This window comes from Cervus elaphus, chromosome 12 (genome assembly GCF_910594005.1).
Source record: "Cervus elaphus chromosome 12, mCerEla1.1, whole genome shotgun sequence".
In the NCBI taxonomy this organism is placed as follows: domain Eukaryota; kingdom Metazoa; phylum Chordata; class Mammalia; order Artiodactyla; family Cervidae; genus Cervus; species Cervus elaphus.
In genome coordinates, this window is record NC_057826.1 from 91,282,229 (window position 1) to 91,294,649 (window position 12,421).

The window sequence follows — 12,421 nt, forward strand, 5'->3', positions numbered from 1 at the left end:
TTCTGTTACTTCAGAAAACACTCAAATATATTGTTCTGCATGACACAGTGATTAAAGAAAATCACAGTACTAACTGGAAATGATTTGTTTTTGACATGAATTTATAGGGTTGAAATGCTCAAATAAATATATACTTTTCACATAAGAAATTAAAGTAGAAAATTAGAACGGGTTTTATTTGGAAGAAAAAAAAAATTTATGATCTCATTAAATATATTGGTCCTGCGCTGTTTAGTCACAAGCTAAACCATAACCTATGTAGCGTTACTAATAAAGTGCACAGGCTTGCTGGAGAATCTTTTCTTTTACTATTTGTCTAAGAGCCTAATCTGGCCCTAAAGCCTCTACGTTGGCAACTACCGTAGATGCGGAAAGAGACAGAGCGCGGGGGTGAGAGGGTAACGGACGCACGGTCACGCCAACGAAGCAAACGAGGCAAGCCGCACACCTTACCTGCTTACTTTTGTCACTGGTGCAACACAGCTTCTTCAGGGAGACAAAATGCCTGATTTTCCTAATAACATAAATAATCCATGATTAGCGAGTCAGATACGAGACAACTCAACAAGTTAGCAAACGAAAACATCAACAGAATCTTCTTCAAGTAAAACTCCAGGGTCCATTCTGAGGCGGGTTTTAAATTCCAATAAAACACAATCTATAAAAGATGCATTTTTTTTTTTTTTTACACACAGTCTACACCTGCCTTCAAAAACTGGGCTTTCCTTTTCATCACAACTGGCTCAGAAACACTCCCTTAACGGATACTTCATTTCTAACTGACTCCTGAAGGCCGGCTCCTAGACAGCCTCGGTGACAGGATGAAATGCTACTTGAAGCAAAATGGGTTTTAATTCTGCAGACATGAACACTTTTATAGCTTATATAGAAGGCCAAGACTCATTTGGACATTGAGTAAAGTCCATGGTTGCTATTTTTAATATTCCACATTCTTTCACAGCCTGGTCATCGTACGTGATGGCATTTTCCAGGGCAGAGAAAAGTCCTCTTATTTTAAGGTCATGGACAGAATCCCAAGACTGCCTGTGGTCTTGGTCATCACCACAAGGAGACGGAAAAGACAACAGGTGCCTCAGTCCTACACGGAGATCAGCGGACTTTTCTCCAGAGTGGAGCAGAATTTCACAGGCCACATTAGGGTTCACAGTAATCCCCCTCTTCTCTGTGGCTCTGCTTCTGTCTCTCTTGGGTTCAGTTTTCTCTGAGGACTCTGAAGACAGAATCGAACATGCTGGTTATTCTGTATTGAGTTTCACTAAATAGGAAGAGGTACAATGTCCCTACCCTTAATGAGACTTTCTTCTGATAATTCACTGGGGGGAAATATTGGGGGGAAAAAATAACACTGCCTCTGGACAACAGAACTTCTTGCTCTTACCCATAAAATCAGAAAGATCACAAAAACTCATCCTGACAGAAATCACCAAAGAGTAACATGGTCTCCTCTGCTTTGTAAGCTAATAATTCTGGTCACACACATCACACAAGTGCATCTCAGGTTGAAAACACAGTCCACGGATGACATCAGAAACAAGGGCCAGCGTGGCCCTGAGTTCTGACTGCTGCTGGACATGGCCCCGCGGAGGCCTGCGTGCTCGGTGGGGTGAAGGGGCCCTCGGGGGCCTTTCTCTGCACGCTCACGACCCCTGTCAGGGCATGCCAGTGCCCAGTGCCCCCACCACCTGGGGTGAAGCAGAAGAGCAGGAAACCTGGGGCAGTGGTCTCTGAACTGAGCAGGGAACAGTTTCAAAACTAACCAGTAAGTAAAATCAGAGGGGAAGCAACCTGCAGACACTTTGCTGGCTACAGAATGTCTTCCAACCTTCCCCAGGGGCTCAGACGGTCAAGAATCTGCCCGCAATGCAGGAACCTGGGTTCGATCACCGGGTCAGGAGGATCCCCTGGAGGAGGAAATGACAACCCTCTCCAGTATTCTTGTCTAGACAGTTCCTTGGACAGAGGAGCCTGGTGGGCCACAGTCCATGTGGTCGCAGAGTCGGACACGACTGAGTGACTAACACACACAGCAAGTCAGGACAGGACTCCCCTTTCTGGTTATTCACACCGTAACTGCTCTTTTTCCAAAATGCCACCCAATGGCGTGTGGACCTTCTACACCTCTACTGTGAGGCTGGATGGTTGACTGCAAGCTCCTTTACAAAGGCTCTGTGGTGGGGTACTATTAGGGGGTCCTGTTTGGCTCCATAAACCTTCTCACAAAACAACTGGGAGAAGGAAAAAGAATTGCCTGTTTTCTTTGTTTCTCTGCAAACGAACAGGCTCCTCTGGTAAGCTGAGGTTACATGGAATCAGCTGCCTCAGCTTCTGGTCAGACACCTTTCTCTCCTAAGCAAGACCCTCGTGCTCTCCCCTCGTGAACGAGCCCCGAGGCCTGGCGAGATCATCACAGAGCCGGTACCCCAAGGAGAGGAGCTCGGCTCCCAAGAGGCCCGATGTTCTGTAGTTGCAGTGATGACAGGGAAGGTCTACAAACTGGCTCCTTGGAGCGTGGGGACAACTGCAGACAACCAGGTGGAGGTGGACAGTTGGATTGAGGCTCCCTAAGGCCCACAAGCAGGAGAAGAGGGGATGATTTGTTCAGTGGCTGTGCAGAGGTGGCCTTGGCACACATTATATACACACCCAATCCTATTGTATTGGTGGGTTCAACCCACTTGCATTTCCCATTTACAGACCCAATGCCCACAGGGGCCCCTCAAACAGCAGAGGTTAAGAGTCAGCGCTCACCCTCCTTGGCCAATCACCGGGGTGATCTTCACATGCTGCTGGATGCTGTCGCCGGATTTCCGTCTGGCGTAGTAGACCCCCTGCCACTCCTACACGGACAAAGAGAGCTCTCAAGATCCTTCCGTCCGGGTGCTCAGCGGCTCCTACAGAGGGTCTCACCACGTTCAGCAGTGAGACTCCCACACCTCACAGAACACCGCTCTCTGGCTGTGCCCATCGTGGCGTGAGTAGGCTCAGTCACGGGGCCCAGCCACAGCCAGGCTGCCCGTCCCAGGTGCTGGGCTCTCAGCCCCATGGGCGGGGTGGCACCAGGTCGGGGAATTCTTTAAGGTCTCTCTTGAGATCTTTATGACAACCTGCGAGCCTGGTACTCATCCCCCTTCAGCTGCAGATCTGTCCGCTGAGGCTCAGCAGTGCCAACTAACTTGCCCACATGAGGAAGTAGAAAAAGTGGTTATAAATCTATCTCAACTCCCCTTCTACTATCCTCTGGGGCCTCCAGTCAAGCCTTCTCTGGGCTCAGTCTGGCTCCTGGTAGGTTCCATGGATGAGGCAAAGGGGAGTGTGAGGTTCCTCCTGCATCCAGACCCTGGGGAACTGGGCAGGACGAAGAGCCTGGCGGCCTCCAGGGGGAGCCTGAGGCACCTCCACTGCTTCTGGGAGGAAGTGGCTGAATCAGGACGTGAGATGCTCTTCTCACCCAAATACTCACACGGGAGGGCCAACTGGTACACGGGCTGGGGTCACCAGGTGTGTGGCAGCACTCTCCCAGCAAAGTTTTTCTGGAGGACTTGTCCTGCTTCCTTTTTGGTCTCACTCCCCTAATATTCTTCTACTAATACAAACTTACTGCATTCCCATACAATGGTCCCCCAATGAAGAAATGCAAAGCTATCGAACTCCTTCACATCAGAGAAAGCATCTGAATGCTTCCAAGAAAATGCCCAGGCAGTTCCTGCTCCAAAGGCAGCGGTCTGGAAGGAAGGGCTTGTGGGAGATGCCCACTGCATCCACACCACTGCCTTCATCTGCTGGGATGCAGAGAAGGCTGCCGGACAGACTGCCGAGGCAGGGACGAGGGAGCTGTATGTCTCTACTCAACCGTGATGAGTAAAGAGACTAGAAAAAAAAAATGACTGAAAAGTGGGCCTATGAAACACGTAAATACTGATACTAAATCCTTGTCCTTCAAACTCTGGATAAACTAAACCCTGGGAGGAACTCTGCTCTGAGACAGGTATGAATTTCCAGCCATCACAGGTGAGATATAATCACATGGAGGAAGAAATTTCCTTGTAGAAAATCTTCAGATTCTACATCATCGTGATAAGCACCAGATTTGCCTGCTATCCAAAATTAACTCAGATTTGAACTCATCTTACAAACATAAGAGATTTTTCACTTAACTGTAATATTATTAAAGAAGCCCATGTGAAAGAGGTCACATAGTGTATTAGTTGGGCGGGGTCTGTGGATGGGTTTGGTTTCACCCACCTTGCCCTTCTTGATGCAGGTGTTGATGGTGTCGAGAAGGTCCGCCCGGTTCTTGTCACTTTTGGGCAGCTCGGCAAGTTCTTTCCCCAGCAGCTCACCTTTGTGGTAGCCCATCATCCTTTCGAAGGCTGGGTTGACATACTGTGAATGGGAAGTGGGTATGGGTCAGGACAGGATGCCGTGTGCCTGCAGAACACTTGTCAGGGCACGGAAAACGTGCCCTGGGCCAGCGTTCTTGGATATGGGTCCAGACGAGTCCCCCAGCCCCAGTGAGTGGGCTCCCTCCTGACCAGCAGTGCGCTCATTCAACTGCCATCCCAGCACCCCGGGCCCTCTGGAAACTGGAAGAAATTCTTCAGCAGTAAAAATAGCAAGAAACCTTTATCTACTAGTGCCAGCTTCCAATGGGCCTTATTCATCACCCACTACCCATGAAAAAAGAAACAACTCAGAAAAAAAAAGAACATATAAAAATTAACTAGAGGGACGTCCCTGTTGACCCAGTGGTTAAGACTTCACCTTCCAATGCAGGGGATCCCTGGTCTGGGAGCTAAGACCCCACATGCCTTGCAGCCAAAAAACCAAAACATAAAACAGAAGTAATATTGTGACAAATCCAATAAACACTTGAAAATGGTCCACATCAGAAAAAAGTAAAAAAAAATTAACTAGAACTCCACTCAACAGGTCGTGGCTTCTATTAATCACATTTCTACAAGGAAGCAATTTGATCTCTCATGTCTAGATAATATTAATAGATAATTGCCACTGTCTATTAACCAATGCTATGCCTTGGGGCCACTTCTGGTCTAACTGAAGCATAAATTCAGTTAAAAACCTTGGGCAGGAGGCAGTCCTTTCGCAGCTGGGCACAGTGCAGGGTTTAGGCATCGTCCCCACCAAGCACACGCAGGGATGGGCAGATTCAGAAGCTTCTTTCCAAAATTCTGTCCAGGGCCCTGGAATTTAGAGCTATCACCTTGGCTGCCTCCCAGCTCCTGTCCACAGCCTCCCATTTCGTCTCAAAGAACAGAATCACCAGATGAGCAGCTGAGCAGAGGGTAAAGCAACAGGACCATGGGGAGAATGTGAGCGCGTTGCATCTAGGTCCCAGATTTCTCTGGGAGTAACTGACATCCACCTGCTGCTTCAGAAACGGTCTTGCACATGGCATCACTTTTGCCCTCCACGGGGATGACAGCAGCAGGGAACACGGTGATGCAGGGACACGTGGGGAGCTGCTCCCTGGGGAAGCTGGCTTCTGCTAGCACCGTCCGCCCTGGGAGGAGGAGGGGCTGGGGGGCGGCCCTCGGGCCTTCCAGGGGTCACTGAAGAGGAAGGGGCAGTGACACTGTCTTCACTGACCTTCTATCACTTGCACGTGGCAGTCACCGGCCTCCCTGGGCAGGCAGCAGGACCCCTGCTCATCAGGTCGGGCTCACAGTCCCCCGGCCCAGCCCTGCCTGCAGCTAGGAGGCCTGGGCTAGTCTCCCAACCTGCGGGGCTCTGCCCACCTGCTCTCTGCCTAGAGGCCCTGCCCCGCCTCCTGGTCATGTCAACTCCGATTTCCAGCCCCCCCTCCAGCAAGCTGTCCTTAAGCCCCTACACAGTTGGAGCCTGTGCCTCTCCGACGACTCCCACTCTCTCCTGTGCAGGCTTCTGATGCCCTATTACACTGAATCTGAATTCTTTTCTTTCTCTCTCCCCAACTAGACATGAAAATCCTCAAGGGCAAAGGTAACTTCAGATTTGTCTTTGGATATTCAGGACTGTTCAGTAAACAGCTGAGGAATGGATAATACTTGAGAATGTATTGTTCTCCTTATTTGTTGGCCAAATGCTCATATTTTCCTATGTGTTTACTCTGCTTTGGCTAGTAGGCTGTAAAGACAGGTAGAAGTCATAGCCCTTCATTCAGGCCAGGCGACCTCACAATGCAACAGGTACTCCAGGACATGGACTGTGGAGCCAAGGCACTCAAGTTCACATCCTGGCTCTGTCCATCACTAGCACCACGGGCAGTTTACTGATCTTCTCTGGACCTCAGTTTCCTCGTCTGTAAAATGGCCTGGACAGTAGTAGTACCTGCTTCATAGAATTGTTTTAAGAAATAAACAAGCATGTGCAAGATGCTAAGTGCTGCGTCTGGCGCATGGTCAGCACCACTTAAGTGTTTTGAAGCGAACAGTTTCGATGGATGGAAAGGGAGAGAGATGATATTTATGAATGTCAAGTGCTACTGCCGCCTGCACTGACAGACACACGCCTCTGAAGCGGAGCTGCCCCGAGAAGGACTCTGGTATTGAACAAGAAGATGTATGATGCAACTCACTCATGATGACACCTTTTAAAATCTATGGCACAAAGGCCTTTTAAACTTCCCCCTTATGTATAACATCCTCTCTTCAACTTCCTCCTTGTTCTTGAGTTTTATATTTAGGAAGCCGGTAGGCTTGTGAAGGGGCCTGAGCGGGTGCCCCAAGGGAAACTCCGCAATCAGTACAGTTTCCTTTTTAATACAAGGATTCCCCTAACCAGGCACCCACCGTCCCCTGCCCCTGATCCTTCCTCTTTCAGGTAAAGGCTGGCGGTGATTCATAGCTTGTGACACCATCAGCCTATCACCTCTCTCAGAGATGCGGTTTCCTGACCGTCAGGAGCTAACTGGAGAAGGAAGGACTCATCTGTCTGGACTGTCTGCAAGATTACAGCTGGTAGACAGCAGACAGCCCCTTCTCCTCATCACTAAAACCACCACCTGGCTTCCCTGTAAAAGCTGGAGGTGTGAGTTCACTACTTTTCCCTGGATACCTCCTTGGTATGCAAGTATATATGAAGAAACTTCTGCTTTTCTCTTGTAAAGAAAGAAAAAAAGAGGGAGGTGCAAAATAAATGTGTTTCATGAACAGAACTGACTGTTTGCGTCCAGGTGGGAGTGGATCTGTGCCCGATCTATAACAGAAACATGTCTGATTTCTCTGTGGTTCAGGGCAGATCCGTGGGCAGGTGGGCCGCTAACAGGCAGCATCATGAGGAAGCCTTTAGACCCATGTCATGGGACAGCCAGGAAACAAATTCCAAAAATGCGGCCAAACAGGGAACCAGGTGGGAAGGCTCCGGAGTCAGAAAGACATGGGTGGATGTTTTGGTTCCAGTATTTATTACAGGGGTTTTCCTTGGAGAAATTCCTTGGCCTTGCTGGGCCTTGGTTTCCCCATCTGTATTACTGTATGTCTCTTTCACGGGGTTCCTGAAGGGAAATGCGATAACTTCACGAGCGTGTGGATGACAGGGCCCACACACGGTGGGTCTCTGCTGTCTCTGACCCCATGTGGGAGCAGGGTGTCTGTGTGGGCAGGGGGCTGTTTCACAGGAGAGCACATGAGAGGCTGTCGTGGGGCGCTGTGATGGACAGAGTCTTTCATCTCTCCCGAGGGTAGCGGGTGCTGTCACACTCAGGGCCACGGCGCAGACAAGGGCAGGCAGGCCAGGGCCCATCAGGGGAGAGTCTGCACTTCAGGATATTTTCTAAGTGCAACTGCCTTGCAGTGTCTGACTCTGTGTGATCCCATGGATTTATTATAGCTTGCCAGACACCTCTGTCCATGCGATTTCCTACCTTCCAAAAATAATACGACAACTTTATTTCAACAAGGTTTTGTCTGCCAAACACATTTCCTTAGGAAGACGACTTTAATATTATCTAAGCATACATGCCAAGTCACTTCAGTCGTGTCTGACTCTTTGGGACCCTATGGACTGTAGTCCACCAGGCTCTTCTGTCCATGGAATTCTCCAGGTGAGAATACTAGAGTGGGTTGCCATGCCCTTCTCCAGGGGATCTTCCCAACCCAGGTATTGAACCCAGGTATCCTGCATTGCAGGCAGATTCTTTACCACTAGTGCCACCTGGGAACCCCCAATATTATATAAGAGTGCTTTACAACTGGAATGCCAACGGTAGGCAAATCAATGAGGACCACTGATAATATTCTGTTCCCAAGGCATTTATAAGTATTTACAGTTCTGACATACTTTGGTATAAACAATGTCTTTCCACAAAGTCTAAAGAATTTATCCCATCTCTGTCAGAGAAATCGCAGGTTCTGATCTGAACTAATTTTTATTCTTACTGAGTATCTAATTCTCAGCTGAAGAGTATCAGTTTTCTTTGCATACTTTGATGTTCCTTTCCCCAAAGAAAATGTGCTGAAATGTGAGAATTACAGCAAAGTGCTCAAAAAAGGGTGGCTCAGACTTGAAAGGCTCTCTTTTGATGTCTAAAGATAAAAAGTGCCCCCTACCTGGATCACGTGGTCATCGCTTGTGATTTCTATGGCTTCGTGACAGTGGTCTAATGCTGTAAACACTGAATTACAGGCCCTGAAAGTTGCAAAAGATTCATGTTAGTTCTGCGGGAAAACCATGAGCATTTCATCTGTTAACTTATCAAAGTAGGCAGTTCCTCAGATTCATTAAAACCAAGTAACTTTTGATATTCTGTTTGGGAGGAAAAAAAAAAAGAAACCTACCCTTTCAAGCAAAATAAACAAACAATAGCAGGTACTTCTACGTACAGCATACAAAGAGAAGAAAGCTATCCAGCCAATTGTCACAGGTCATGCAATGACCTCTGTGTGTGCTGGAGGAAACCTTCACACTGACAAGGAAAGAGACACGCCGAAGCCGGTCTCAGAGGCGCCCGTGCTCCGCGCCAGTGACGTTCTGCTGTTCCTTTCACAGCACTGTCATGGAGAGGTCCCGTCCCCATACGCTTGGAAAACCTAACTAAGCCCATATTGGATCTGAGGTATTCTGGCCTTTTGCAACAGACATAGAAACTTTTTTTTTTCTTTTCTTACTTTGATGACCTTAGTTAGGAAGCCTTTATGGTACTTTGCTTTCAACTATACCCACCGTCTGATGAAAGGCAAAGAGGGCAGAATTCCTCTTGCCTGGTTCATTTTACAGGTCTCCAGGTGGGCACTATTCTTGATGACCTTCCTTGCATATCTGGAATATTTAAAATCATTCCAATTTCTCACGTAACATTCTAGCTACCTTACAACCTAGAGCAACTCCAAATACAGTAAGCTCCTTACCATCTAACTCAAGCAGAATGTGCCTAGTTTCTAGAGTGTCCTTATTCATGCTGGCTGTTTAAACAAGTCCAGTGAAGGCTTTCTTACACCTTACCCCCACAAAAAATGTTAATTTACTAGACAGATGTTTCTTCTCATAAAACAAACTCTTAAAACACTATTCATTTTTCTCTCATAGAGCATCTAACTGCCATTCTACTTTGAACTGTTTACAAGGCAGAGAGTAGAAAAAAACTGGGTGAAACTTGGTTTGGTATTTTGCCAGTTATGGGACCCTGGGCAAAGTTTTCTCTTTGCTGGCTCCCAGTTTCCTTATCTATAAAATGAAGTGAAGTGTTAGTTGACCACTTTGAAGTGTTAGTTGTCTGATTCTTTGTGACCCCAGGGACTGTGGCCCACCAGGCTCCTCTGTCCATGGAATTCTCCAGGCAAGACTACTGGAGTGGGTTGCCATGTCCTTCTCCGGGGGATCTTCCCAACCCAGGTATTGAACTTGGGTCTCCTACATTGCTGGCAGATTCTTTCAATTTTGTTTTAAGAATCAACATAGATAGTTTATGTGAGCTATGTCTCAAAGTACTTGGGACAATATAAGATTTCAAGACATAGTACTTAATATTATTTGCAAGATCTCAGAATAATTCTTTGTTCTCTAAAGACTTCAAAGGCTGTTGGTGGGAAGAAAAGTTAATCATAACCCATATTTTCTCACGAGTGTATCTGAAACATCAAGCCAAGAACTGCTTTCAATAGTAGCAAGGCAACCTTCATGGAAAATGAAGGATTTTAGTCCATTGACGGGTTGTGTTCCTGTCACTGCAGAGATGAAGACGCCAGTGTGGGAGTCTTCAATAAGTACAGTAAGTACTTACAGTAAGTAATCGTGATGGAGGTGAGCGGAAGAGAACATAAACCCCACTCCACCAAGATGCCCAATAGGGTAAGGCATTTTCATATTCAAATTGTTCCAAGCTATGTTTCTCAAAAAACTGGAAACAGAAGTTCTGTGTCAACCATATGACACAGAACTATCATATGACCCAGCAATTCCACTCCTGGGTATACATCCATAAAAAACAAACACACCAATTCAAAAACATACATATGCCCCAATATTCATAATAGCATTATTCACAATAACCAAGACATGGAAACAACGTAAGTACCCATTGACAGATGAATGGATAAAGATGTGGTGTAGATACACAATGGAATATTACTCAGACACAAAAAGAACAAAATTTTACCATTTGCACAACATGGATGGACTTGGTGGGCGTTACGCTAAGTGAGATAAGTCAGAAAGACAAACACTATGATATCACTTATATGTGGAACCAAAAAAAGCAACAAACCAGTGAATACAACAAAAGCAAATTCACAGATATAGAGTACAAACTAGTGGTTACCATTGGGGAGAGGGGAGAAAGAGGTACAAACTGTTAGGTATAAAATAAGCTGTAGGGATATATTGTATAATATTTTATAATAACTATAAATGGAGCATAATCTTTCAAAATTATGAATCACTATATTGTAACATAGGGGCTTCCCCAGTAGCTCAGATGGTAAAGAATCTGCCTGCAATGCAGGAGACCGCAGTCTGATTCCTGGGTTGGGAGGATCCCCTGGAGGAGGACATGGCAACCCACTCCAGTATTCTTGGGTTTCCCTGGTGGCTCAGCTGGTAAAGAATCCGCCTGCAATGCGGGAGACCTGGGTTCGACCCCTGGGTTGGGAGGATCCCCTGGAGGAGGACATGGCAGCCCACTCCAGTATTCTTGCCTGGAGAATCCCATGGACAAAGGAGCCCAGTGGGCTACAGTCCATGGGGTCGCAAAGAGTTGGACACGACTGAGCGACTAAGCACAGCACATATTGTAACATGTGGTACAACAGGTATACTTCAATTAAAACAAAAAATAAAGTAAGTGGCTACAGCTGACCAACTGTGAGTTGTGTACTGTCCTGCTAGCAAGGCAGTGTTTGTAAACACGATCATGTAAAACGTGAAAAAGAATCAAGGAGGACTTTAAAATCGTTACCAAAGTCATCACTGCACCACGTCTTACGAAGAAGCAAGCAGAGCGAGTCTCATCGCAAGTGCGCTCAGGCCTTTGGGTCCAGCACCCAGCCCAGCACCACAGGAAAGCGAGCCGTGTCTCCAGCAGTCCCACACGGAAAAGATGGTCTGTGTGGGCCAGTCCCTCAGCTCTGGGAGCTGCATAATGAAGTGCTAACACGTCTGATCAGATGACACATTCCCCTCGCACCCAAGCATTTTCTTAAAGTACCTGTGAGGCTCAATTAAGTATGTAACAGCGACTTCCCAGTATGATTGTTTCTGTCAATTCAAGAGACTGCTTTCATACACGATCTTAGCTCCAGCTGCCAAAATGCACCTATCAGATGCTCACTATAAAGCATATACTCTCCGGTGAGTATCATGCCCAATGGAACAAAGCAGATTTTTATCAATAGTTAAAGTGAAAATATGTTGGCAGGACCAGCAGAATACTGTCCGCGGCAACGAATGGTATGGGACTGCCATGTGTAGATCTAGGCTTTAACTCAATTTGGCTGATGGTTCTGTTTAAATAAACCTGTAGCAAAATGAAGTAATTACTTTGAATCATGTTCCTGGAGTTTGAGAATTAAATTTCCTGCATTAATTATTAATATTCTTCACATAGAAGAAATTTAGTTTAATTTTTCTGTTCTTACGAGCCATATAACACAGCAATGCGAATGTATTTTTGTAGTCTTCAGGTTGAGAAGTTGAAAAATTAGAAAAAGCTCCAGAGAAACAGAATATTGTTGTGAAAACCCAAGAAGTGATGGTAATGTAACCATTTCCCCTTCATCTTCTTAGTTGTCCCTGAAGGTCCACATGGAGAAGGTAAATATCACAAAGCTATGATAAACCTAGACAGCATATTAAAAAGCAGAGACATTACTTTGCCTGCAAAGGTCCGTATAGTCAAAGCTATGATTTTTCCAGTAGTCATGTACGGATGTGAGCGTATGGATGGAAAATAAAGAAGGCTGAGGGCTGA

General features: G+C 46.6%; 1 protein-coding gene across 7 annotated transcripts in view; it reads right to left on the reverse strand.

The window, feature by feature from the left end:
• The window catches only part of PDE8B (phosphodiesterase 8B), a 330,100-nt gene that overhangs the window by 67,303 nt on the left and 250,376 nt on the right, over positions 1–12,421 (reverse strand). For all 7 annotated transcript variants that reach the window (XM_043919992.1, XM_043919991.1, XM_043919990.1 and 4 more), the window contains 4 exons: positions 8,568–8,646; positions 4,264–4,404; positions 2,770–2,858; positions 454–514 (listed from right to left, as the gene is read on the reverse strand). In XM_043919992.1, coding sequence (XP_043775927.1) covers positions 454–514; positions 2,770–2,858; positions 4,264–4,404; positions 8,568–8,646 — 370 coding nt within the window. The remainder of the gene's footprint in view (positions 1–453; positions 515–2,769; positions 2,859–4,263; positions 4,405–8,567; positions 8,647–12,421) is intronic.